The following is a 26,584-nucleotide window of genomic DNA, read 5'->3' as shown; positions in this document are numbered from 1 at the left end:
GAAGGGGTCGGGTGAGGCCGCCTTTGGAGAGAGAGGGCTCACAGGTTTAAGTGGGTGTGTCCGAGGACAGCAGGGAAGGTAGGATGGCGGAGCCGAGTGTGGGGAGCAGCAGAAAGCGACCGCATCAGAGGAGTACAGAGGAGGACTGTTTCTCTCCCGAGATAACACACAACCTCCCATGAACTGGGCTCCTCTCTGTTGTGTCCAGGGCTTCCCCAGGGTCCGGAAAGGAGCCCGGCAGGCCAGCATGCCAGACGCATGGTGACCACGCCTCACGAACGAATGAACAAATGAACGGCCAGTGCTGGGGAGGGGTGTGCTCAGTCCCGGCTATCCTCAACGGGCACAAGACGGAGTCACAACCAAAGGTGCTGAGCAGCTAGCGCTGCCTTTCCCCGCTTGCAAGCCTCAAATGTAAGCAGAAAGGGAAGGTCCTGAGACCTGGCATTTATGGATCTAGATATTGTCCCATGAAATTTAGAAATATCATCTCCTGGTCTCCTCTAGGCCACCCTGCGAGACGGGAACTCTTCTTGTCCTGATGGACAGAGAAAGGGCAGATTGCCCGGAATTATGGAGCTCGTACCAGATGGAGCAGGGGCTTGAACCCAGGACTGTCCATCTCCAGAACATAAGCGACAGGTCTTTTCATGGGGAAATGAAACAGGAGCACAGGGTGACCAATACGACGAGAGGCCCAGTGTCCCACAGTCCCTTCGTCTACCTTTTAAATAAATGACAAGAGGCAACTGCTGCTACATTCACCGAGCACTGACTCCATCCCCAACCTGGTCTTATCTTATTAAATTTACATGGTGCATCATCTGTTCTTACAACAGTCCTTTGTGAGGCAGAGACTGTGCCCATGCCCATCTCGTGCATGAATCAACTGAGGTTCAGCGAGCACAGAAGGGAAGGCGAGGACGTATTCCATGTGAACCCCGAGGCTGAACTGAGGCCAAAGGAGATTCTGGTTCAGGACGTGATGTGGATAAGCCTTGGGTAACGTCACTGGACCTTAGACAGAGGTTCACTGCAGAGAAGTCGCTGGACAGCAGCGCTGCTTCCAGCTGGCTGCAGGCTCCGAGCAGGGGGTGTCCTCTTCCTCCTCGACGCCAGCCTCAAGAGGCGTCTTGAGCACACTGTGGCTCTGCACCCGAGCCAGCCCACTGGACATCTGTAATGCCTTGGACTCGTGACTCTCAGCGGGGACAGGGCTCCTTTCCACGACAGTCTGGCACCATGGAGAATGTTTCTGCAGCCCGCATGGGCCTCACTGGACATGCGTGTCTGTAACTGTTATAAATATCTGACACGAACACTACTTCCAGGAAAAGACCAACTGCTTTTTTCTTCACATGGTTTTTGAAAAAGATTTTATTTATTTTTAGAGAAGGGAAGAGAGGGAGAGAAACACTGATGTGCAATAGATGCATCGATAGGTTTTCTCTCACACGCCCCCTACTGGGGACCTGGCCCACAACTCAGGCATGTGCCCTGACTGGGAACTGAACCGGTGACCCTTTGGTCCATAGGCCAGCACTCCATCCACGGAGCCACACCAGCCAGGGCTCGCATGGTTTTAACAAACACTGAACTTGGAGTTCAAACCAAAGGAAGACGGTACTTCCTATTATCTGATACTTTGCCAACAACTGCTCACGAGTTGTCATCTCACAGATGACAGAGGCCACTCGTGGAATGGGATAGCCAGTGTCCTGTCAGTACCATTTTGCATTTGTGGCAGTCACACCGAAGACAGTTCCGCCCTGAACACCGGCACGGTAGCCTCAGACCACTTCATTAGGTCTTCTATAGTGGCCGAGCCCGAACAATTACACGCTGAAGTCAATATTATTTTTTAGCAAATTAATTTCCTTTCATCTTTATATTCTAGGTAGGGTACTATATTGATCTTTTTAAATTATGGTTGATGATTGTATAAGAGAGGTGATCTATGAATTTTACTCCAGGATAACACAAGAGGTATCGAAGCATGAGTTACAAAAACGGGGCCTGGCCACCGGACGGATGAACAGAAGGCAGTTTGATTATTTTTGTGGATGACCCTCGTGGAGAATGAAAATGAGGTCAAATAAAATGATGCAAAAGCTTGGCCTAGATCGGCTCCAAATCACCAGAGATAAACATCAAATCTGCGCTTCAGGCTCAATAAATCTATGACGGAAGCCCAGAATGGGGACCCTTTGGCTGAACGGCCATTCAGGGAGCTTCTCGGTTGAACTCAAGTTCAATTGGAGCTTGATGGGCACATGGCAATAAAAGTCTGCGCTAGGATACTGGTTCTCAAACGTCAGTATGCATCAAGTCATTCAGGGAATGCGTGTAAAAATAGCAGTCCCCTGGCCTCACCTCTAGAGATCCAGGTGCACTCTCTCTGGGTTAGAGTCTCTGACATTATAAACAGGGGCTATGATCCAGAACAGTGGGCAGGAGTGTCCGGGTGAAGGCACGAACCTCTGAGAGTTAGGTAACGCCCAGAGCATATCCTTCAGGTCAGCGTGTTGCCCTCAAAGAGAGACACTGGAGTTATCTAGAGGTGGCCAGCCAATCAGGATGGTGAAAGGTCTCGGAGCCATCTCATGTGGCATTCCTGGAAAAAAGGTTTCGGAGGGCTGCCGGCTGGGGACTGGCTTCAGGTACGCCACAGCACACGGGGCATTAATTAAGAAGGTGCACTAACGTGGTGTCTGGGTTCTTACGGCACAAAGATGAATGAGATCCTGCGGTGCCAATGACCGTGGACAGTTCTACTGCCTGTGGTGTCGCGTGAACCACTCCCAGGTGACAAGCGTCTTTCAATGGGGTTTTCCTACAGATTCCATGTAAACCCTTCTGTGCCGAGGGCTTGGACACAGAGCGTGAAACAAGATCGTTTCTACCCCAGAGTTAGTCTAGCGGACATTTTTCCTAAACTCGTTTCCAGAGCTCTAGAGGTCCAGAGCTCTGGATCACACAAGAGCGCAGGATGCTGGAAGGTCAACAGCTTTCTTTACTTCCGGCCTTCTCAGGACCGCTAACATGCCTATGTGCAATCGGAACCTCCAAGGGAAAGACAACATCCAGATTTCTCCATCTTACCCTCCGTGGTTTCTAAACGATATTAACATCTCCTGCAATATCTTCTGCAATGAGCCTAGAAAACATCGGTCCAGGGTTACTGCAGGGGTGACACCCCACTCTGAATGTCAAAGGTGCTCAGTGCTTGAGTCCTACGGACTTCATTTGTAGATATGCAGACTCCCCTGCGCTACACAGTAATATCCTCGAAGCCAAGTTCTTGGTATGGCTTGTTCTTAAATAATTACTATTTACCCAGAATAACGGGCATTTAGGAGCATGTGCTGAATGAACGAATGAATGAATGAACGAACTACCTTTAAATCTTGTTTCTCTAGATGCATGTATTACAGACAAAAATAATTCAATCACAATATTCCTTAGTTGTTGACCCACGAGAGCTGGTGGGCTCCGAGATAAGGAGGAACTTCCCCCAGGCAGCAGAATGCTGGATAGCAGAGGCGGGATGAAGCGTAGGCTAAAGTCCCGCATTTACAGTTATCTCGCTAAAGCTATTTAACAGTTCTTCGTCAAGTTGTCTAACGTTTGCTCCTTGTGAATCCCTGCCACGGATGTCACGGTGGTGTCCGATTTTACTGGGGCACCTTCTCTTTCTGCAGGGCCCGGAAGCTGGAGTCCGCTCCGGCTTCAGAGGTGAGTCAGTCCTTGAGTGTCCCAGTTCTGTTGTTCCGCGGGAAAGCGTTCCTGGACCAATGCGTCCTCCCTCCCTCGAGGGCCAGGTCTCCATCTGCCTGTCCCTGGCCTAATTTCGGGGACTGAAAGGAACAGGACACATTTTTATTTTTAAATTGTTTCTTACGGCACATCCTCTGGTTGATATCATGTCCTTGATCTTGGGGAGGATGCGCCTTCTCCTTGAGCAAACTTTGGGATCCTAGGCAAACGAACCTCTGTATACTTGCCACCTTCTTTCTACTTTCCCAGTCACCGGCCACTTTCAGCTCTGTCCCCTTCCCTTTTGCTGGGCTCTGTTTTAAGCTAGTTACTATCAGCATAAGAGATGAAGTAGCTGAATCTTAATGAGCCTGTAATAATTTTTTTAAAAAATCCTGCAGACAGCTGAATGCTGTGTGAATGACAGCTTCTGGCCCCTGGGATGCGAGGAGCGGACAGAATGATTGGAGATTAGCCCATCTCCGTGCCCTTTAGTCCACCCGAACAGTATGGCAAGGACCCTGTGCTGGGACCCGCTGGCCACCTGCAGCTGCTGTGGCTCGGCAGCTCCTGAGGACGGAATTAAGCTGTAAACCGCGTTAATAAGAATGGAGGGAGATGGGGGAGCAGATGATCATCGTCCCTAATCTTTTGGGGCCCTGGGGGCTTGGTGCAAGCAGATGGGGAAAGAACAACAAAAAGAGAAAGGGGGGGAAGCCGGCTGGCTCTCTGAAGGGGAATGCCTACATTGCAAGATAATTCCAGGAATTAACAAAGACAATGCGAGGTTAAGTGCCTGGGGAACGCACCTGAACTTGATGAATGGAGATGACTCAAAATTGAAAACAGTTACTCAGCCAGGTTGTGGTCAGGGGCAGAAATATATAAACACTACAAGCCGCTTCCTAAAGCACTTTGGTGGCCCCGCCCCTGAGGGACGCACCATGGTGGGCTCCAGGTGGGTCACCATTCTTCGTTTACAGGTGAGACACCCAAGGCTCCGAGAGTCGCTTTCCAAAAGGCATCACGCTGAAAAGCGACCAAGTCAGGTCTCGAAGGCAGATCTTCCAAGTCAAACGTCTCCTGCTTTCTTGGGGAACTTCCAAAGTTAAATCACAGTGAGCAAGCGGATGTATGAACTGACATCATCATTTTTTATTCTAAAATAATATGAAAAAGCTAACTTTTTCCAGGGAGCAGAGAGGAGGAAAACCACTGGGGGCTGCCTATTTGGGGAAAAGCAGACCCCGGAGTGGTTCTCTGCGGCCCAGGCACTGGGGAGACCTCAGCGAACCTTAGCCAGCCGCGTCACCACCACTTTTAAAGCAGACGGATCCCATTCCCTGGTAGAGTAAGTGGCAGAGAAACACAAGAGGACCCAGACTGAGATTTACCGAGAATTTTTTTTGCACAAGCCAGACACCAGACTAGGCCCCTTAGACAAATTACCTAGTGAGCCCTCACCCAAAAGGTGCTCTTATTGTCCTCGTTTACAAGGGAGGAACCAAGTTCAAGGAGGTGAAGCGACGTGCACAAGCTCACACAGCGCCCCAGTGGCTGGGCTGAGATTCTGGCCTGGGTTGGCCTCAGTTTCCCAACACCAAGGTGAAGGCTGGCCCGGGGCTCGGCCGGGGATCCCCCCTGTGGAGGCTTGAGGTGCGCGGCGATTTAGGGCTCCGTTTCTGAGCGAGAGCCTATTCGTCCGGGTGACGTGATGTGGGAGGCATGATCCTTAGTCTTAAGATAACAAATGCCCGTCCTGAAAGCCAATGCATTTCGACGTCGCATAAATCCTTTTATAATGATCGCTTGGTGTCACGGGCTTGTTTACATGGAATCAGTTCTCACAGGGCTTTTCCCCATCTGCTCTGCCCCGTCGGTGGAGCAAGAAGGGAGGCAGCCCGCTGCTGAGGCACTCCAGGTAAAAGTGGGCGCCGGCTTAGGTGCTTGTAAGTCTCCCGACCTCACCTTCTGAGGCCAGCGGGGAGGGGAGGGAGGGCATACGTCATTTTTTTGTCATAATAAATTCCCCAGCATGCCACATTTGTCTTCTCCGGCAAACCCCAACTGATGACGGATGGTTTCTGTCTCGCCCAGGTAATCATGACCCCGATGCCGCATCCCCGAGACTCGGCCGTACGTCACCAGGTGACATTTTCTATTATTCTCTGTTGTCGGAGACAGAAGGTGAACACACACCAGGGTTTACCTGAGTCTGCCCTTCCCCCAGCCGGCTCACATGGGTGTCTCCAGCTTCACCGGAGCCTGGAGTGAACGGGGCTGGAGTCCAGGCACCAAAGATCTACACGGGGCGAACGAGCACGGGCTGCCTTCGCCTCAGCCCACTGTGGGTTCCTGAAGGGCCCCGACTCAAAGACACCAAGGGAAGAGCCCTTGGGAAGGCTTGCCGGAAGGCGAAACAGGGTGCCGGGACCTTCTGCCCTGCACTGCCCCTCCCTGCGTCCCCCGGGGCAAGACCCTCCAAGGGCAGAGCCTAGGGTTCCACATGTTCCAAAAGCATCCTTGATCCTGAAGCCACGGCAGCTCAAGCTGGGAAGCTGAAGTTAGTCGACACCGCGGGCTCCTCATTTATCACTCCACTCCCCAAGCTTCAGTTCCCGGTGTACAAAACAGAGATAAGAGGAGCGCCTGTCCCCCGGGGTTAGTGCGAGGGTCAGATGGGACTAACACCTACAAAGCACCTGGCCCAGCGCCTGCCCCGTGCTCAGCTGGGAGGCAGCGGCGCTGCCTTGCCCAGTAACGGAACACAGTGGTGCCTCGGTGCTCATCGTTAACTCAGTCTGGAACTCGTGAGGAGTACCGAACGAAACCCACGAGCACTGAGCAAGCGGCCAGTGACGAAGCATTTTCTCTCTTGGGGCGGCGACATGACTCAGACAAATTCTAGCATCCACACCGGGCGCTGAAACATTTCTTCTCATCAGATGCGATGAGCACAGGGTTTGATGAGTTCTGACGCCGACGAGGACTGAGCTGTGGCTGTACTGAAATGCTTCCAAACCAGCTCCAAAGAGCTGCTGCTCTGAGCCCCTTTATTTCCCCTTCCCCACACCCTCCCCTCTCAGGGACTCCCCAGAACTCCCTCCCATCCTGCAACTCAAGGGTTAATGCCCCGCACAGCCTGAAAAGCAGGTGCAGGAGCAGGTGGGTGAAATTCCTCACTGGCCACCTCTCAGGCTGTAACTACCGCCTGGCAGGGGTTACAGGAAAAGTCACTACAAGACAACGCGGCACGCCCACGTCAGCGAGGGAGTGTGCCCTGTGTCCAAGGGCAGCCTTTGACCCAGAGCTCCCTACCTGCCCCCTCTGTCTGCTCGGGGACACTGACCTTTCTTTCCTGGCTCTGGCCCACGTCTGACCCTGCTCTGATCCCATCTCTGCCCTCTGGAAGCTGGATTCTCATCCTTTCTCTCTTGGGCTCTGGGGTCTTGTGTTTGAACCTGACCCCTCTGGACCCTTGGCTCTCAGAGTTGACTCTTAAGCCCTTCCCACTGGAGCCTCCAGGACAGGTGCTACCTGTCCCCTTCAGGTAGCACCATCCCCTGAAGACACTGGCCTCAACGCAGTATGAGCTGGTCTCAGATGCCAGGGCCCAGCACCTCTTGGCCTGGCCCGCCCCACAGCTCCCCGAACTCCAAGTTCCAGCCTGGCACAGGTCCTGCGGCTGCGTCCTCTGAGACTAGGGTACAGAAGCAGTGTCAAAGAGGACAGAGGGGAGGAGGCAGGAGGATCCGGCGGTGTTTCAGAGAGAGAGACAGTGGCACAACCTGAACCTAAAGAGAGGGGCTGCTCTCGCTTTCTTTGTTACATGCCCCTGGGACCTTTGTTACAAGGTCCCAGGCTGTGCTGGCCCACCTAGCACTGGGCCCAGTACGTGGTAAGCATTCAACAGACAGCAGCTGAACACAGCATGGAGGAGGGAAGGAATGATACTACTAACAGAGAGAGAAGGAAAACAGGAGACACCGTTTGGGGTTAGCAACAAGGTGGAACAATGGACTTGATTTTAGACACATTGTGCTTAACAGTCGTGGTGTTCCTAAGCACCAATCACTGAATATTTCTGCCTTTTCTCCTTTGGGTACATGGCCAGGTTACACCTGCCCACACCCCTTGAAGGTAGGCATGGTCACATGACACACTTTAGCCAGTGAAATAGCAGCAATCATGTCACTCCTGACCAGAAGCTTTCAGAGTCAATATGTCATCTGCTTCTTTCCTCCCTAGGCGAGTTAGTAAACGCCCAGGTGATTCCGGTTGTGTTAAGGGGCTAATTGTCCCAATGAGCCCCCTGAGACATGGGGGTTGTTGCTGCGGGATGATCTCCAGTCTCAGTGAACAGAGCCAGGGTGCCACAGGTCACACTCACAAAGATCTAGGAGCCTGTCGGAAGGTCCCCAAGGAGAGGGGCCTTTTCGGTGAGACCCCTGCAGCTGCCTAAGGCCCCACAGCTACTCCACCTGTGGGGGCAGCACCGAGAAAGAACTGGAAGGTTCCCAGGCCGCCAGGTGAGCCTCACCTGTGCTGTGGCTTACCTCTTCTCCCCAAGGAAGGAGCATGAGTCCTCACCGGGTCCTTTACAAGCCCCGCCCCTCCCTGCCCCCTCAGGACTTACCCGTATTGTAGCCCCTCCCAAGGGCGGGCCAAGGGCGGTGATTCTTCCACAGGTTTCCGAGGTACCAGTCACTCTGGTTCTCCACCAAGCCCAGGACCTGCTGACCTGTGAAGGACAGAGAAGGCAGAGGTGCTAAAAGAAGCCGAGCCGTGTGGGTCGGTGCACTCTGAAAGTAGACGGAGGAGTGCCAGATCGCAGCGTGAGTTTTCATCCTGGGGAGTTTTCAGGAACGGCCGGGCTCTGACCCAAGTGCTTAACTTGTATTCACCTATCGATTCCCCGCAGACAGGCAGCCCCTCTGTTTGTACTAACCCCGTTTTATGGAGAAAAAGATGGGGGCTGCCCAGAGGAGTAAGTTAAGTTGCCCAAGGCCACCTCGTTAGTCTGCAGTAAAGCCGGAATCCCACATCATTCATTCATTCATTCATTCACTCACTCACTCATTCCTTGCCTCTTGCAACATGTATTTTTTCACACGCTATTCTCCAAGTGTCCCAGTTCTACTATTTCCCATTACAGGCTAACTTTCTGGCTTTCTGAGCATGCGCGAGGTGATTCTCACACCGGAGAGAAAGACGTGACCCTTGTCTGACAAGAAGGGAACCTGCAGAGAAGAGCCACCTCTTGGCCACCTTCCCAGCGCTCTTGTTCTCACAGTCAGGAAGCATCACATCAGCCTCACGTCAACTCAGGAGTGTTCTGTAGAGGGACAATCGCTTCTGTGTCCCCAGAGCAAATCGCCAGGCCTTGTAAGGAGGGTAAGTCCAGCATCAGATCCAACTGCTCCATTAGACAAGCCCATCACACCCAGGCAGTCTCTCGGGATTAGTATCAATACCACCGCACAGACTGGGAAACTGAGGCTCCCGTAGGACCAAGAGCTGCACCACTAGCGGTAGAGCCGGCACGCCATTCTCCATTTGTCCGACGCCCAGATTCTTCCCACTGTCGCCGTGCATTATTGCTTACCTTCACGGCAAAGGTTTATGATGGAAACAATACATCCACGTCTTATATGAAGAGAAACTGAGGCTTAGGAAGCCTGAATAATGTGCAAAAGGTCCCACGACTAACGATCACTGCCTTCCACAGCTCAGGGACGCCTTCGGGAGCTGAAATCCCCACACCGTCAGCCGCCATGAGAAATAAGGGCCTCCCCTAGCACATGGAGCCCGGCAGCAGGCTGAGAGCGCAGCGGTTCCCCGGGACACCGTGCCGGGTGATGGAGAACCTCCTCGGTACGATGACAGCTTCCTGGAATGATGGTGTGTGGGTTTGCTGTAATTTACTTGATCAATTTATCGAGTTCCCATCTAAATCAACACCCTAGCACAAACACATAAATTAGAGGCACGGGAAAACACTACCGCCCGCTTTGTCATTCTATAGGATCGCATCCAAAACTCGTAGAATCCCTCGGAAGAAAAACATCACCGATTCGGGGACTGCAAAAGCCCATCAATCCCACGTGCAACAAGCTCGGGACGCTGATTCCGAACAGTCCGATCGGCAAGGCCTGGTGCCTTGGGCTGAGGAAGCCGTGTGCCCGTCTACTGACCTTACACAGAGGCTGGGCCACACAGGGGACGTGGGGTCCTTGGGGAGCTGGTTCATAATTACCAGTGACCCTAGGTTGATGCTACCATTTATTTTTTTGGCATGATGAAGGGTGCCACGTGCTCAGAATTAGCAAACGTCACCCCTGACAATAACCAGGGCATAACAGAATGGTCGGCAGGTATTTCTACCCTGAGCCCAGATTCCCCACCCCGACACGCGGCCCCGTCAGCTGGGGTTCAGCCGTCTGCGGTCTCAGCTGTCTCCTCCCCTCCTCTGCAGACATGACCCTTGCTCGGCCTTGACTTTGGTTTGGCTGAATATCGACAGAGAGGTTGCTTTGGGTCAGACACTGCACAAAGGACGAAGGGACCGAAGGCAAACAAAATATAGTCCTTGCCCTGGAGGCAGCTGGAAGAGGTGACGGATAAACAATTATAAGGCACTGTGGTATGTGCCATGACGGAAGCATGGGTGGGTCAGAGGTGGGGAGAGCAGGAACAGCTACTTCTGTGGGGAGTGGGGGTGATGGCTGTTGGACATCCGGCCAGAGCCACCTACCACCTCCCCTCCTGCCCTGCAGGTGCCCCTGCCCTTCCCCTACCCCTTCCATACACACTTCCAAACTCCTAAGCTTCTCCCAAAACTTTTCTGAGGATGGTGCTGTCCCGTAACCCCTGTCTAGGCAGAGAGTCCCTCTGGTCCCCGGTTGCAGCACCTACGAGACAGGTCATCTTTTTTCCAGGTGGCATCTACATCCCACGTCTGCAGAGGTCAGGGTCTCAGTCCTTCACCTCGACAATGCCAACACATTGTGGGCCTGGCGTCCCATTAAGAGGCGGGATCCAAGGGGATTCCTCCTGGGGGCGCTGACGCGGGCTGCCCGGGAGCTGCCTCCCACGGCCCCTTCACGTTCCCGGCTGCCTCCTCTGCCTCGGAGTTATTACAATAAAACACTGTGACTAACAAAAGGCTTTGTCACTGTTCTCCGCGCTGGCCCTGCGGTTATGATGAAGTGCCCTGTTCCCTGGATTCCTTACTCCAGGCGCAAGTTAACTTATGAAAATGAAGCTGTCTTCTTTGCTTATTCATACATCACCACAAACAGCCAGACAAGAGTGAACAAGCTTGCTGTTCTGCTGGGGCCCTGGTGTCCTGTCACCAGCCAGCAGACGGATGGCGCCAGGCTGGGGACTCCCTGCCTCCTCCTTCCTGAGCTTCGGGCTCCGGGAGGGGCTGCTGCTGACGAGAAGTGGAGCCCCAGGAGGAGGGACTGGTGATGCTCCCACGTGGCCCCTAAGGCTTAGAAAGGGCAGGCAGGGCATTCAATCAACTGGGTGCAAGGCAGGCAGCATGGAAAAACAGAAAAAGGGCTTTTAATCCAGACAAGGGAGAGTTCTAGCTCTGCTACTGCATGGTTTGGCCCAGGTGTAACTTCCCTGAGCTGCAGTTTCCTATCACAGAGGGCAAGAGTGCAATTCACCTCCCGCCTCCAGAAAACACGTGCAGACCAAACAGCAGAACACAGGCAGAGTGTCCGGCTCGTGGCAGAAAAAGTGGAGGCCGCCCAGAGGAATTATTAAATTGCTCAAGGCCACCCAGCTGATCTGCAATAAAGCCAGAATCCCATATCACTCATTCACTCACTCATTTATTCCCTCATTCCTCACCTCTTGCAACATATGTTTTCCCCACATAGGATCCTTCAAGTGTTCCAGTTCTAACATTTCCCACTATATGCTAATTCACTGGCTTTCTGGACGTGAGTTGAGATGGATGAACGGTGCAATGAAAAATAACTATCATCAAAAAATCACCTTCCCATCCCAGTTGGAACTGGTGGACTCTTACCGAAATGGGGTGGACGTGGGTGCATACTAGGTCATCTCTCCAGGGAGGCACCAGGAGCAGGGAGCTCCAGCCCTGACCCCGGACGACGGACGCTGCCAGAGCTGTCTCCTTCTCCCACCCCCGGGAGAGGTCCTGGCTGCACAGAGGGAGACTGCCAATCGCTGCTGTGCATCAAACCAGCTGTGCTTCTACCGGCAGGTGAATACTAAAACGTTATCACCGGAGGCTCTCCTGACTATTAGCAGAGAAAGCAACAATGCCCTTCCGACATCCTATTTATTCTAATAAGCTACTTTGTAACAGAAAAGCCTTTAATAGTATCATTCAATGCATGTCTGAGTGCAGGAAGGCTATAATAAGGAAAACATATCGTATCACATCACCATTTATTAAACATCCTGAAAGAACCGCTCCACTGGTGCCCCTGACGCGTGGGTGCAGAATAATAAAACATCTCCTGAGAAGGTGCAACACAAAGGGTATTTAAACAGCCCTGAATGGGTTGAAAAAGACCATTTCAGAACTTGCACGTTTCCCAGCTCCAGCGAATGCACTCTGGGATCACAGAAGTTCACGTGAGCTGGGAAGATCTTAGTAAGTGCTCTGGAACCGCCTACATTTACAGGTGAAGCCCCGGAAGGAGGGGAGTGAGGCGTGTGGGGAAACGCCGTCAGCGAAGAGGTGGGCTCCACCACCGATGCTGTGCTCGGCTTTCTTCAGCGCGTAAGCTACTCCAGCCCGGCCCCCTCATCTTTCCTTGAACTTGAGTATACGTCTCACCTGGTTCAAACGCTAGCTCTTCTACCCTCGACTGCAGTCTGGGGTCAATTTCCTCTGCACAATGGTAAAGGTATATCCATTTCATACCCGGGACCCGGAGCCCTTGTTTATGTACCCCAAGTTTGCAGCGTATGCCCTGGAGCTGGGACCCATGTGCTCTAGCTACAAAGGTCCTTTGGTCCATCATTTCGTTTCCTTGATGAAGTAAGTTTATTCATTGCTTAGCCAGCCCTGATTTCATCTGGAGATAAATATCCCACCCTTGCTGACCTCCACAGCTAAGGGACAATCCCTTCTAAGAGGAATTAGAATCTGTCCCTCGAGAGACAGAGGGAATGAGGTTGCATGAATGAAGATTAAAGGAAGATCGATTTTTGCTTATTATAAGCCAGACCGTAAGTAACCATTAGAGTTCACCAACATGGACGGAAATGAGCTGCCTTTCTGGGGCGGGGGTGTGGGAGGGAGCTTCTAGGCACTGGGATTGTTCTGGAAGAAGCTGCCTGCATCAGCCCTCCCCCAGCAGGTGTTAACCGAGCCCCTACTGTGCACTGGGCTCTGCGTCAGCTGCTAGGGACACAGCAGGGAAGAAAACAGGCCAGGCCCCGCCTTCTGGGTCTGATGATCTCTGCAGAGAGCTTCCCAATGGTCTGGCTACCACCTCCCAGGCAGTGCCCCAAACCTAATGAAAAGTGGTTCTCCTGGGGTCAGCCCCGGGGATTTCTTTGCAAAGGACAGCCCCACTGATCCTGGTGCCCGGCAGGGCTGGGGACCATGGGAGTGGGAGGTCACCCAGCAGGCATGCCGGTGGTGGCATGGGGGTCCTGCGCTGAGCGGACGACGAGATTGGATGGCCTGGAAGCTCCCTTCCACACTGACTCTGGGGCCTCCTTATTTAGGCCAATGACGGGCTTTCTCCATACCCCCCTCATGGGGGACTGCCCCCACACCTGTTCCTCCTCCACGCCCGCTGGGCAGGCGTACGCACCCTGTCTGTGGCGAAGCCTGTGTTTCCCAGGACAGCCCTCTCTGCCCCGCCCCAGGATGGACGCATCGTCTCAGAGTGCCTTGCCACAAACCCACGGGAAAGGGAAACTGAGGTTCAGCGAGGGAAAGTCGTTTGTCCAGGACAAGTGCCTGGGAACCACCGAGCTGCGGCTGTGTTCAGATCTCCCTGTCACAAAAGCCCGTGTGTTCACATTTACTCACAAAGTCAGGAAACATGTGCAAAAGCATCTCTCTCTCCAGGGTAGCTGGTAGCTGGTAGCACCAAGGACAAGGCTCCGAAGGACATGAGAAGCTGGGTAGAGTGTGGTCAAGACACAGCTGACCCGCTCAGCGGTTCCTGCCCACACTGCCCCCTGGGGCTGCAGGCAGGAGTCCCAGACGCTGCAGAGTCCCTTGGTCCCCAGCAGGGTACGCTGAGCCTAACTTCCTTCAGCACTTGTCACAGGGCCCCGAGCGGAGAGCATATCTTACCAGGGATCTCGAGGGAGAGCAAAAAGGGTGGCCTGAGACTCAGGGAAGACCCTGCGAACCAACAAAGGCCCAGGTAATGATTCCACTGCCCCTCGAGAGATGACAGTCTCCCTGCCACTTCCTCCCAGATCAGCCCGAGGAGGCTCACACTAACGTACCGTAATTCACGGTATAAAAACTCCTGCTCATCTCCAACAATGATTTCCCTTCCGTCCGTGATCTCTGGTTTTGGGAAATAGAAAGAACTAGAAAGGAATGTGGAGCTGGCTGCTGGGCTCCCGTCCAAGGCTGCTTTCACCACCCAGCTCCCGGGACACGCGGCTGCCACCGCCTCTGAGATGACAGACGCCTTGGCCAGGGGGCCTGGACCCAGCTGCTGCTCCCATCCGTGGGCCTCCTGGATACGTCTCTCTTTAAAAGCACAGTTTGTTGGCATCTCCCACATCCTTCACTCCCGGTCGCCCCCATGAACCGCTGAGTAACAAACAGCACTGAGAAGCAGCTCAGTCTTCCTACAGGGCTGCAGAAATGGTGCTCGTCTGCAGGAGCCAGGGGCCGGCCTTTTGAGTTCTGGCTTTCCCGAAGACCGCCAGGGCCGGCTGGGCGAAAACGACTTGATTTCCAAGGGCTAGCTTTTACTTCGTTAGAATAGATGATGATAAACGACACCCTGTTTTCGTTATAAGGTGGTTTTGAGAGCACTGTGCAATGCTGTAAACTGTAAAATACTGTTCAACGGTAAGGATGAGCCTCATTACCAAACATTCCCGGGTCTTATGTAGTAGCTATGACTTAATCTGCCCCCCCACCCCCATATAGCGTTTCTTAGGTTACGGCACATTGCTCCACGGACCCTCTCTATAGGCAGAGGTCTGATGCGGAACAAACTTTGTTCTCTGAAATGTAGCCTGGAAGGTGGAAGTTACCAGTGGAGGCCCCCTGCAAGGCTGAGAAGGAGTCAGGAAGCTTAATCACAAAATCTCTTTATATTCTTAAGTCTGGTTGCTGGGCAGATTACAGAGATGCAGTGATGGCCATTCGGGGAGAAAGGACGGGGACAAGTTCCAAACGGAGACACTAACAGGATGAAGAAGTATTGGCCCGGGACTAGTCGGAACACACGTAACGAAACCTCCACGTTCCGAGGCTCTCTGCCAGCACCATGAGAGGAGTCCCTCATCCATCCGACACGTATCTGTCGTACGGATCAGAGCCCAGCCCCGTGCTGGCTGTGGGGATGCAAGGATGATGAGGGAACCCTCAGCCGGCCCCTGCCCTCAGGGCGGCTTACAGCCTTGTAGGAATCAGTCAGCAAGGGCCGCTGTGAACATCGGAAATACACCTTCTCCCCGTTCTGGAGGCCGGACGTCGGAGGTCAAGGTTTGGGCGGGGTTGTTGCTTCCGGGGCCTCTCTGCTTGGCTGGTAGAGGGCGGTCTTCTCCCTGCGTCCTCACACGGGCGTCCCTCTGTGAGTATCTGTGTCGTCATCGCCTCTTTTTACAAGGACACCGGTCCCAGCAGACTAGGGCCCACTCCAGGGATCTCACTTTATCTTCCTTAACCTCTCTAAGGAGCCCGTCACTGAACGCGGTCACGTTCTGAGGTGTTGGGGGCTTGGACTGTAACCCGGGAGCTTCGGGGGACAGGACTGAGTCCATAACACAGGGCGAGGTCGTGACCAATCACAGCCACACGTGTGGGGCCATGACTCTGTGGGGCTGTGACTCTGGGGGGTTGTGATCCTGGGGGGCTGTGACTCTAGGGGGTTGGGAGGGCGGGACCCAGGAAAGGGGAAGCCCGCCGAGGAGGCTGTCAGGGGCAATGAGGATTCAAGGGTGATGGGAAGGAAGACGGGCGAGTGCCGGGGGAAGGGGACAGTGGGCATCACACCGTAGAGTGGGACACTTGACAGGGACGAGGTCCGCAGTGTCGCAGAAGGTATCTCATGTCTGGTCCTGGCACCGAGTTCCTAAGCAGCACTGGGATTCCCTGAACTGTAAGAACAGCTTTTGTTCCAGCAAGGCGACTCCTGGCAGGCTCTGTGTCACTTTAGGACGGGGGCTGGTTGCCAGAAACCCAAGTCTTGATCAGAAGCTTGGAACTTCCAGCCCCGCTCCCCAGCCTCCAGGGGAGAGGCTGGAGTTTGAGTTAGTCACCAATGGCCAGTCATTCAATCTTGCCTACACGATGAAACCTCCATAAAAGCCACTAAACAACAGGGTTTGAGAGCCTCTGACGTGACCACATCATGAGGGCTCTGGGAGGGTGGTGGGCCCACAGAGGGCACGCATGCTCCATGCCTCCCCCCGTCCCCACACCTGCGTGTCTTCCAGTTGGTTCTCAGTTGTATCCTTAATAGAGAATAAACCAGCCACTAACACTAAGTACAAGTTCTTTCCTCAGTTCTGTGAGCAGGTCTAGCCAATTAGCTACCTGAGGAGGATGTTGGGGAAACCTCAACTCTGTAGTCTCGGAGAACTGTCACGGCAAAGGCTGGAGTGTCCAGGACTCCCTCCCTCCCAGACCCCGCCCACTCTCCAGACCCCGCCCATTCCCCTGTTCCTCTCCCAGTTCTCCGTGACCTCCTCCAGGCAACTGCCTGAATCACCACGTGTGGGCTGAGAATCTTCAGATTTCTCTCTCCAGTCGCACCTCTGCGCTGAGCTCCTGGATCATAAATGCAACTGCCCATCTGACCCCTCTGCCTCAGACATGCACAGGCACCTCAACCTGCGGTCACCCCAAGTGGTTATGTGTGTTAACACCGCATTCCTTTCCACTGCTGAGTGGTATTCCGAAGTGTGAACATGCTGCAGCTGGGGTGGGACCTAGAGGTCCATTTTTCCTAAGTTAAGCCCGAGACTCAGGGACCACTGTAACTCGAATGGTATTTGAGAACATGAACTCATCTCAGGAGAAGCTCATCTAACGGGGAAGACCGAGGGGCAGTGCTGGAGCCTGCATCGCCTCGCTGCTGATCAGAGGAAGAGGAGAAGCCAGGAGAGGAGCCTCCCTAAATGAGGATGTGCCTGGCCTCACCTGTACAACAGCAGAAAGCTGCCACGTGGTGTCATGTAAGGGGCGGCCAAGGGCAATCTAAAGGCAGACCTTTCTCGGTGTGAAGTGTGCAGTCAAGCCCAGTTCACCACCACTTCATGAGCATCCACAGTGAAAAGCCAAGGTCATTACTGCCACCAGCTTGGGACTCAAAGGCCCGGCAGACCCGCATCGTGATGCCTTCTCCTCCCGGAGAGACACCAATGCCCATCTTTCCCCACGGAACCATGCGCTGGCCAAGGCGGCCCACTCCGGAGGGAAAGCTGAGCCTCAGACCACACTCCCCTTTGCCAGCGACCGAGAACAACTGCTCACGCAGAGAGACCGTGCTAGAGACCATGGCTAGAAAAGCCACCTGTGTCTGGGGAGGCTCTTGCGCGGAGGACAAGGCTCTGGAACTTTTTAAAAACCCAGTGCAGCATCACAGCCTAGGATCCAGGCTGCAAGGGCCCGAGGGACCCTGCGGACCAAGCTTTTCCTTTGAATAATGTGAGATAGTGGAAGCAGGGTGAGAGCCTGTGACCTACCAAGGTGACCACACAGTGCAGGTGCCCTTGCCCTTCACCTTGTGCGATCTCCTTCCCAGCACCTTACCTGACTTGAGCACCCGTAGTTTTCAGGACACTGGGCTGAGAAAGGAGGGAATGCAGAAGTAGGTGCCACAACACTCTTGGACTCTTAGTATTTGATAGTCTGTTTTTGCAAAAGTGAGTCCAGGTGCTCCGAGATAAACAGTAGGGGTAGCTTATCCTAAAATGCCCAGACAGCCAACCCCAAGGGTTGGCTGGGAAAGCTCTGAGGGAAAGGGGCCCCTTGCACTTGAACTGGGCCCTGGAGGGAACAACTAACGTCAGCTTAGTCCCGATCCGGCCCTGCGCTAGAGGCTGCTCGGTTCTGCCATCAGACTTGCAAGGCCAGTACACCTCTTCCCGTTTGCAGGCGAGACATCCAGGGCCCAGAGGTGGAAGGTAACCAGCCCCGCTGTGCACAGCGCAGCAGTAAGTGCCGGAGCTGGAATCCGAATGTGTGTCCCCCACAGCCCAGGTGTAGTTTTTCTGGGAATGAAGGAAACATGAGGAGGAGAGAGGGACTGAAAGAAGTTTTATATACCTACAAGGTGTTAGCAGGCAGCCCATAAAACTGATTAGGTTCCAAGAACTCATGCATGGATAGTTTATGAACTTGGGACAAGTTACCCGCCTTCTGGGGCATTTCGCTGCCTCTTTATAATCAGTCGACAGGTAACCAAGCGCAGGAGACCAGCTAGGCCGTGCTGTTCCCGGAATGTGCAGCACTGGGCATCCTGCCGGGCGCCGGGTGATAAACCCACAGACAAGACAGGGTCCCCCCCGCAGAAAGACGGGCTTCGTCAAGGAGACAAAGCACATGACCAAGCAGATAGATCAAAATGTATGTGACACGCTAGGCATGCTAGGAAACAGCAGACTTCAGGACATGAGAACACCATGTAAGTACAAAGTCTTAGAAATATTTCACCTGGAAAACACCTTAGAGATCGTCTGGTACAAACTCTCCATGGCATAACTACCGGCTGGAAGTGAGTTACAGGGAAGGGAGAGGATGTCGTCAAGACCGCACAGCTGAGCAGAGACCAGAACCCCTGGTTCTGAACATCACTGTGCCTCTCCCCACCGGGGAGCAACCTGGAAGTGAAGGCTGCTGAGATGAGAGCTGGAACGGGGCAGAAGGACGACTCCGGCTCCCCCCAGGCCCTGACGGCAGACTTTTCTCACCTAATGCCCCCAAATGCTGAACAGCAACCATGCCACATACCATGACCGAGGCAAAGCAGACGGGTTCTGCCAGCGGAGGCACTCTCTCTGGGCCGGTTCATCGCCGTCCAGGCCAGGTCCCCTTGGAAAGCCAAAGGCAACGCACCTGCGACCGTCGGCTGATGGTCTGCTCCCGGCAGGGTATTAAATCACCAACAATAACCATGAACAAGACCTTGTCTTTTGATAGTTTTCATATCCTTCCCAAAGAAGACTAAACGAAGGCTTCCAAGTTCAAGGTAGAAAGCAATCTGGTCTAGCAAAGTCACAGAGGTGGGTGGGCAGTGGCGGGAGAGCGCGAGAGGGGGGACCGACGTGTGTGCAGGTGACCGCTAAGCAGTTATTTTTAACAGGGAGCCGGGGACCGCGTTCCAATCTAAATCCGCTCGTCCATCCAGCCACTTGGTTGTTCACCCACTCCTTCATTCACGCCCCGTTACTTACCGAGTGCCAGCTGCGTGCCAGGCCCTGTCCTGGGCTCTGAGCCATAAACAACGACGACGACAAAGCCCAGAAACTGAGTCTCCGGCACGCTCATTCTAGGGGGATGAGGCCGCAGAGAGAAAAATCGCCAAGTGGTGCTAAGAGACGCCATGGAAAGTAAGGGAGGTACAGGAAGAGAGGGAGGGACATGGGGGCAGAGGACAGGGCCACCGCGGGAGATGAAGGGGGCTGGAAAGGCATGGGTGAGGTGACATTCGAGGAGAAAGGAACTCGTCCCTTGCTCAGAGGAATGCCAGGGAAAGAGGCAAAGTGGCAGCCGGCTAGGAGGCTGTGGGGCTGAGCACCCCAGGACAAGGGCGGGGGACAGCTCCTGCACACCTGTCCCAGGTGAGCCGGCTGCACATAAAAGCTGTTGTCCCAGGCTCCATCTGGAGAAGGTCGCCAGTCAGTAGCACGTGGCAAGAGAAAGCCACCCTGGGAGGACACCTGTGTTGTCATTCAGAGCGGGAGGCTGCCCGACAATGAACAGGCTAGCACGGCCTCTGGCCGCCTGGTGGGTGTGTCGGAATCGCATCTCGGAGCTGTGGAAGGCGGGAAAGAAGGCCCCTCTTGGGTGGAGAAAGAGAAGTGCATCGAAAAGACATACTCCCTGAGCCCAGAGGCGGAGAAGTTAAAGGGAGAATCCCTCGAAGATGGCCGCAGACTTCCCACTCTCATTTCTTGCTCAGAATTACTCCCATCTCAGCTCACTTACATGACAGCCACAGAATGCTCCCTTCTTCTGCTACAAGAAATTGAGCCTGAGCTATCTGCTATTGAGCTCTTGCCGAAAGCCCAGTGAAGGGGCGTCACAGTGATGAATGACTGAAGGCCGGAGCCGGGCACGTGGAATGCTGTTGTCTCAGCCGCACCTCCTGGGCCCATGTTACAGCCCCGAGTCTGGCCTCCAGCTTCTGCTGAAGGACACTGGACAGAGAGCCTTATAATACAAACTCTCCACTGCACTTATTTAATGTAGGGATGCGGCTGAGGACATTGTCTACTGCAGCACTGACTTGGTCAGTATTCCTTTTGGGAAGTCCCAGGAGAGAGATTCCTTTCAAAACTAAACAACACGGGTAACTCAAGTCCACTGAAAAGAAATGATCTATATTCTTTTGTAGCAAGAATCCTCCTCCCTCCCACCACTGAACCAAGTATGCTTTTTACTTTGGCTGCCAGGAAGCTCAGAGCTCGACTTAAAAAAAAGTGTCGGAAGTAAAGGTTCTTGTACATAAATGATTGTACCTTTCCTTGTACATTGCCTGAAACCTTCTGTAGGATGTGGTAAGCTATAACCGAGCAATAAATAAAAGTATTTGTACAAACACTGGGCCTGTTGGTTTGAACTTCCTGGGTCGCCTCTGATGGTGATTTGTTGTACGCGAGTTTTTGAAAAGTATTTGTCATTTCCCATTTCCAAGTAGTGGACCAGGGACAAGCTGACGTCATCGTCACTACAGAAAACTTTGGGACTCCCTTGTAGCTAAGGCTTTGAGACGCTGTCCTTTCACTCACTCGCAAACTGGGACGGCTGGTTATGTTTGGACGGGTCCCCCCGAGAGTAACCGAAGCTACTCCACCACCGGGGTGAGAGTGAGTTCATAAAGGTACAACCAAGGCATGGAGAAGCAATTACAGTCAAAGAGAGAAGAGTTCACGTGCATCACTGAGGGGACAGGTCCCACGTGTTCCCCTTGACCAGGAGCCTGTGCCAGTCCATCTTCGTTCTGTCTCTGTCTTTCTGTCCTGGATCCTGGCTTTTCATTGGTGCTGGCTAAACTCACACGGCAGGAACTTTGTTCTGACCTCCAGCCTCTCTTATAATTTTACTTCCTGTGGCTTCCCCTTCCTATCTGGGTTCTGTCCAAGTTTTCTCAGAAGCCTACAAAATGGGAAAAGCACTCATTTTATCCTTTTCTCCCTGCACTTTGAACACGCATTAGAAGCTCTCTCCAGTGACCTGTACCGAATCACTGCCCTGAATGGGGCGACGGAGGTGACACAGAGGATGCGCTGCGAAGATCAGAGTGCCCACCTAGTGGCAGGTGATCATGAGGCACAGGCAAGGCAGGGAGACGCCCAGGACCACGATGTCGCCCGCCCTGCCTTGTCACGCCAAGAAGTGCTGGGGCCCAGCTCTAACACGGGAGGTCTCTGGGCTACATACCCTGTCATCACTACGCTGACGGGAGCTTTGTCAGCCACAGAACGTCTCTGGCAGCCACAAAGTGCACGTCCTGCCATCTGGGGAGCCACGTCCCATCAATCTCATGACTAGATTTACGTACCATGTGCAGCAGATTGAATAGTTGTGTACCCCTCCCCCCAAATCCTACGTTACAGCCTAATCACCAATGGGATGGCGTTTGGCGGGGAGGGGGGAGGCTTTAGGAGGCGACCAGATCACGAGGGTGGAGCCCTCAGGAAGGGGACCACTGCCCTTATGAGCAAGTCCAGAGAGCCCCTCACCCCTTCTGCTCTGTGAGGACACAGTGAGGGCAGAGGAGTGAGCCAGGAAGCAGGTCCTCAACACATAGCCAATCTGTTGGCCCCTTGATCCTGGACTTGCTAGCCTCCATAACATGACAAAGAAATGCATTGTTTATAAGCCACTCAGTCTATGGCATTTTGTTACAGTGGCCCAGATGGACTAAGACACCGTGGCAGCCCTTGCTCGACAGACCGGGTACGTACCGCTGCAGCAGTCCACAGAGAAGAACTCCGTGCAGTAAACACTGTCAGTGTGTCCCACGGAGGGCTGTCAGCGCTACAGCGCTGGACCCAAGTCCCCTCCCTTTCTTTCCGGGGTCTGTGAAGGGAGGAGACAGATCGCAATACCTTGAGGGCCCACTGCCAATCCCTGCTTTCTCTCCCCGGAGTGTTTTCATAGTGACGTATGCAAAAGGCTCCCGGAACAAAACTTCATAGGAACCATCCTCTAGTAGGTCTGCGTACCTGTTTCCACCCACCGTGCCTTTAGCAAGAGGGGGTCGTGGCTGAACCCAAACCTGTTTATGCCAGGTAATTGTTGTTGCAATTAAACATGATAAAGTAAATATCATGTAAATGGATGCACTGAGTGTGAAAAGAGTTATTTCTCTGAAAAGTAAATTGAACTCTTGACAAAGATCTGATAATGGCGAGTTGCTATGGTTTACGTAAATGCTCTGGTTTTAGACCACTCAGAAAGGTCGTAAAAATCGAGTCCGATTCTGCATCTCTGTGCTTGAACCACGTCTTCAAACACTGACTCTGCTTCCAGTAACTAACATTGGAAATAACACGATGAGCGCAGGCTAAGAAAAATGACGCGTCCCTCCAATCGGCGGGCTCTAACTCTTGGAAAAGGCCGTGGCTCCATTATCCTTCTATTCACGGCAATTCTGCTGTCACACGGCACTGATGTGCCCACACATTTCCGGCTGTCCTGTGGCCAGCTTTGTGACAGTCTGTGAGCGATTACTGCACAGAGTGCTGGAAATACGCAACACGGACCCGCGTTCCAGCCCAGGCCCAGCCGCTCGGAGACCCGGGCCTCCCCTTGCGTGAAGCATTCCCACAGCGTAACCCCGGAGTCCCCACGGCGCTCCGACAGCCTAGGATTCATTCCATGGCTGTCAGCGACCTCAGGGCTGTTCCAGACCTGCAGACCCCAGTCCGTCTGTCTGTACCCCAATCTCCCACGTGACCTCGGGACTCTGTCCTACCTCATTTGCAGGATCAATACTCCTCCCGTTGGGTAGTTACAATCTTCCTTAGAAAAAGAGAGATTTTTTTGGACCTATCCCTGTCTTAATAGCTCTCGAATGTAAGTGTTTGGTTTGCCTGTGACTGCTAAATTTATGTGCTCCATCAAAGGGTGGAGCACACTCCTACACATCTCACAAAGTCCTTTTCTTTTTTCTTGTACTGTTCAGTTTGTGCTGATGCTTCCCATTTCAATGAACTTTCTAGTGAACTGTCATGGAAAGAAAGGCAACGGAGAGATGGAAGAACCTGTTATAAACGCAGCTGTTCAGCCCCTGAGAGATTCTAATTCCATCCCACTTACGTGGTGTTTGGCTGATGGAGATCCAGTGACTTAGGCACAAGGTTCCTCATGATGACTCACTCTAAGGAGCTTCTACCTGGGGGCAGCGGCAGCTCTGAGCCAACAGGGCTCAACTTGCTGCCCAGCCACCTTTTGTAGACTTGGAATAACCCACAGGTGAGAATAAAGAAGACAGAAGGGGCCAGAGAGCCAATCGAGTAAAAAAAAAACTTCCACAACTTAGAAAACTTGGATACACAGATGACCCTTTACTTGCACAGTTGCATTCTGGGAACTTCCATAGTCACCAGTGCGAGACGTGTCAGCTCTGTCACCGACAGCCACTTGTAGAGTGTCGCTAAAGGCTGAAGGACTGACATAGCTAAGAAAGTACCTAGTAACAACCTCTCTGGATGCAATGCTCCTTCTTAAATTCAATAAGCACTTAATGGACATCTATGAAGTGTGGTCAATGGTTCTTTGGGTGTCATCGCTGACTTTGAACACACTACAAATGAGTACAGGCGACATTTGTGTGCATAGGAGACACAAGATGATAACCAGTGCGCAAAAAGTGGAACCTAAGAAAAATCCCATGAAAACACAGCAAACGGAGCGATTCTCTGTGACTGAGGGATGCAGAGGAAGGCCTGAGGGAAGGTGGCGTTTGTACTGGGTCTTAAAGGACGAGGAAGACTGCAGTGGGCAGAGCAGGAGGCGGAAGGCCCTGCAGGGAGAGAGAGGACTCTGAGCAGAGCAATCATGAGAGAGGCTGGCACGGAGAAGGGGAGGCTGGATGCTTGTCTAAAACAGCACAACCCCTGTTTTCTGTCTGAGCCACTGGCCACCCATGTGAGGTTGTCGAGTCTTTATCTACCCAGCTTCAGTCTGCTCTTTGTCAAGTGGGTTAATGAAACCTACGTGTGTTACTGTAAGGACCAGGGACAACACATAAAATAGCTCTAGCTTGGCTTGGTACCCGGTACTTAGAGCTGTTCAACAAAACTGTGGTTTTTACCACTATTATTAGGACTTAAAGCTAGAAAGCTACACTGGGGTCGACACCTAGATACACAAGTCTGATTCTGACTTGGCTGCAAAGGTGAGTAGGCATCTGATTTGCTCTATAGGACAAGACCATGAAAATAATCCTTGTCTTATTCACCCCTTAGAGTTTTTAAGAGCCATAGCAGCAACAACAAAAATAACAAATGGAAGCACCTAAGGGACAGTGTACAGGACATCTAAAATACATTGCTTCATCTAAGTTTCCCAATAACCTTAGAAGGTAGACGTTATCCTGTTCCGTGTGGCAGGAAAGGAAACGGAGGCTTGGAGGGATGGAAGTCCCTTGCCTGCGGTCATGCTGCCAACAAGTCGTGGGGCTGGGATTCGAACCTTGGTCTTCCTGACTCCAGGTGAGCACGTCTCTGGAGCTGTTTGGCATGACTTGTCAAATGGATCTAGAAGTGTGGTCCCCTGTGAACACCTTCTAGAAGGTGGTGAAGATAAAGTCAAACAAAACTCTTGAATTACAGGGTTCGGTAGAACTTGGGGTCAGGCACAAACGGGATCCTGCCCTCGGAGAGCTGGCCCCTGTACAGACCCCCGCTCCCCTTGCCCAGCTGGTGCCGCTGAAATTCTCTTTCATGCCATACCTGTCAGCTCAGACAGCTCACAGCAGGCCCTCAGTAGGACCAGTGGATGATGCAGGTGGGTTCTTGCTCAGTGAGCTGGACTACTGGTGGCTTTCTGAGCCCAGGTAATGGGGAGGTGAGTGGAGGGGCATGAACACACCTGTACCATGAAGTGGTCCAAGTCACATGACCTTGCCACACAGCCGGTGAGAAGAGGCTGCCTTCAGACACTCCCTAGGGGCCTTCCGATACACACGCTGAGGCTGATGTCGGCTGCTTACATAACACGAAACTAACAGAGGCAGTTAAAGCATGAGAATAAATTTTAAGAACAGGTAAAAAGCAATTCCCTCCTCTATAAAGCCTTTCTCAAGTTCTAGGGCCACATCTTCATGATAAGAATTTCCTCTTAGCAGTGGCAGGTGTCGGGATCCCCTGCGGGAGGGGTTTAGAAAATACACCTACTTGGCCCTGTCTTGGGAGATTCTAATTTGCTTTGTGTGGGCTGGGCCAGGGAACTGGTGTCTTTAAAGAGCTCCCTAAGTGCATCAGTCTTGCACACCGTGGAGGGTAATAGATCCGAAAAGCAAAACAACACCCTGGTAGGAAACACCTAAACATGCTGGATTGAAACAAGAAGTATGCATACGTGCACATGTATGCGTGCGTGTAAGAAAAGAAATGAGTAGACAAGAGCTTAAGGCAAATCCTCAGAGCCAGTAAAGAAACTGATAAGAAAGCACAAACACAGAGAGGTAGGCAGGTGGAAAGCAGTACCTGAAGCGAAGAACCTGCCCATCGCTAACGTCATTCAGCACTAGATTCAACGAGCCACCCGCAGGAAAAAGGAGGCAAACGGGGACTATGCAAAAGCAGCCAGGGGACAAAGCAGAAAGCCAAGATCCCCCCAAAAGTCATAATCCTGATGAGTAAAATAGCAAAAAAGCCACTCCTGTCCAAGAGGTAGGGTAACTTCGGTATGTACACAATGAAATACTATGGAGCCCCAAGAAGAGGAAAATCCTGCCCTTTGCAACAACATAAATACAGCTTGACAGCATTATGCTAAATGAAATACGTTAGACAAAGAAAGACAAATACTGTATGTTATCACTTATATGTGGCATCTGAAAAAGGTGAACTCATAGAAATAGAGCATACACTGGTGGTGACCGGGGGTGGAGGCTGGGGAATGGGAAGAACTTCCAGCAGTGAGATGAGTACGTTCTGGGGACCTAATGTACAGCACAGTGCTTATAGTTAATGATACTGCATCATATACTGAACAGTTGCCATGAGAGTAGACCTCACATGCTCTCATCACAAAGAGGAAATGACGAGAAATGCAGCACGAGGAAGGTGTTAGCTAACAGCGCAATGGTCCTCATTTTGCAATCTCTCTGTGTATGAAATCGACATTCTGGACACCTTAAACCTACTCAATGCTGTCAGTCTCTTCTTTCTCAGGAAACTGGACAACAACAAAACAAAAACTAGAATATTGACGCCATTACACGATAAC

General features: G+C 52.7%; 1 protein-coding gene across 6 annotated transcripts in view; it reads right to left on the bottom strand.

Moving 5' to 3' along the window:
• Positions 1 to 26,584, bottom strand: part of LARGE1 (LARGE xylosyl- and glucuronyltransferase 1) — a 455,596-nt gene that overhangs the window by 83,021 nt on the left and 345,991 nt on the right. For all 6 annotated transcript variants that reach the window (XM_045826472.1, XM_045826469.1, XM_045826471.1 and 3 more), the window contains exon 7: positions 8,393 to 8,497. In XM_045826472.1, the coding sequence (XP_045682428.1) occupies positions 8,393 to 8,497 (105 nt within the window). The remainder of the gene's footprint in view (positions 1 to 8,392; positions 8,498 to 26,584) is intronic.

Source organism: Phyllostomus hastatus, unplaced genomic scaffold, assembly GCF_019186645.2.
Source record: "Phyllostomus hastatus isolate PE091 unplaced genomic scaffold, TTU_PhHast_1.1 phas_scaffold_755, whole genome shotgun sequence".
NCBI classification, from domain to species: domain Eukaryota; kingdom Metazoa; phylum Chordata; class Mammalia; order Chiroptera; family Phyllostomidae; genus Phyllostomus; species Phyllostomus hastatus.
Note: the sequence above shows the minus strand (reverse complement) of the source record. Positions and strands in the feature narration are given on the sequence as shown.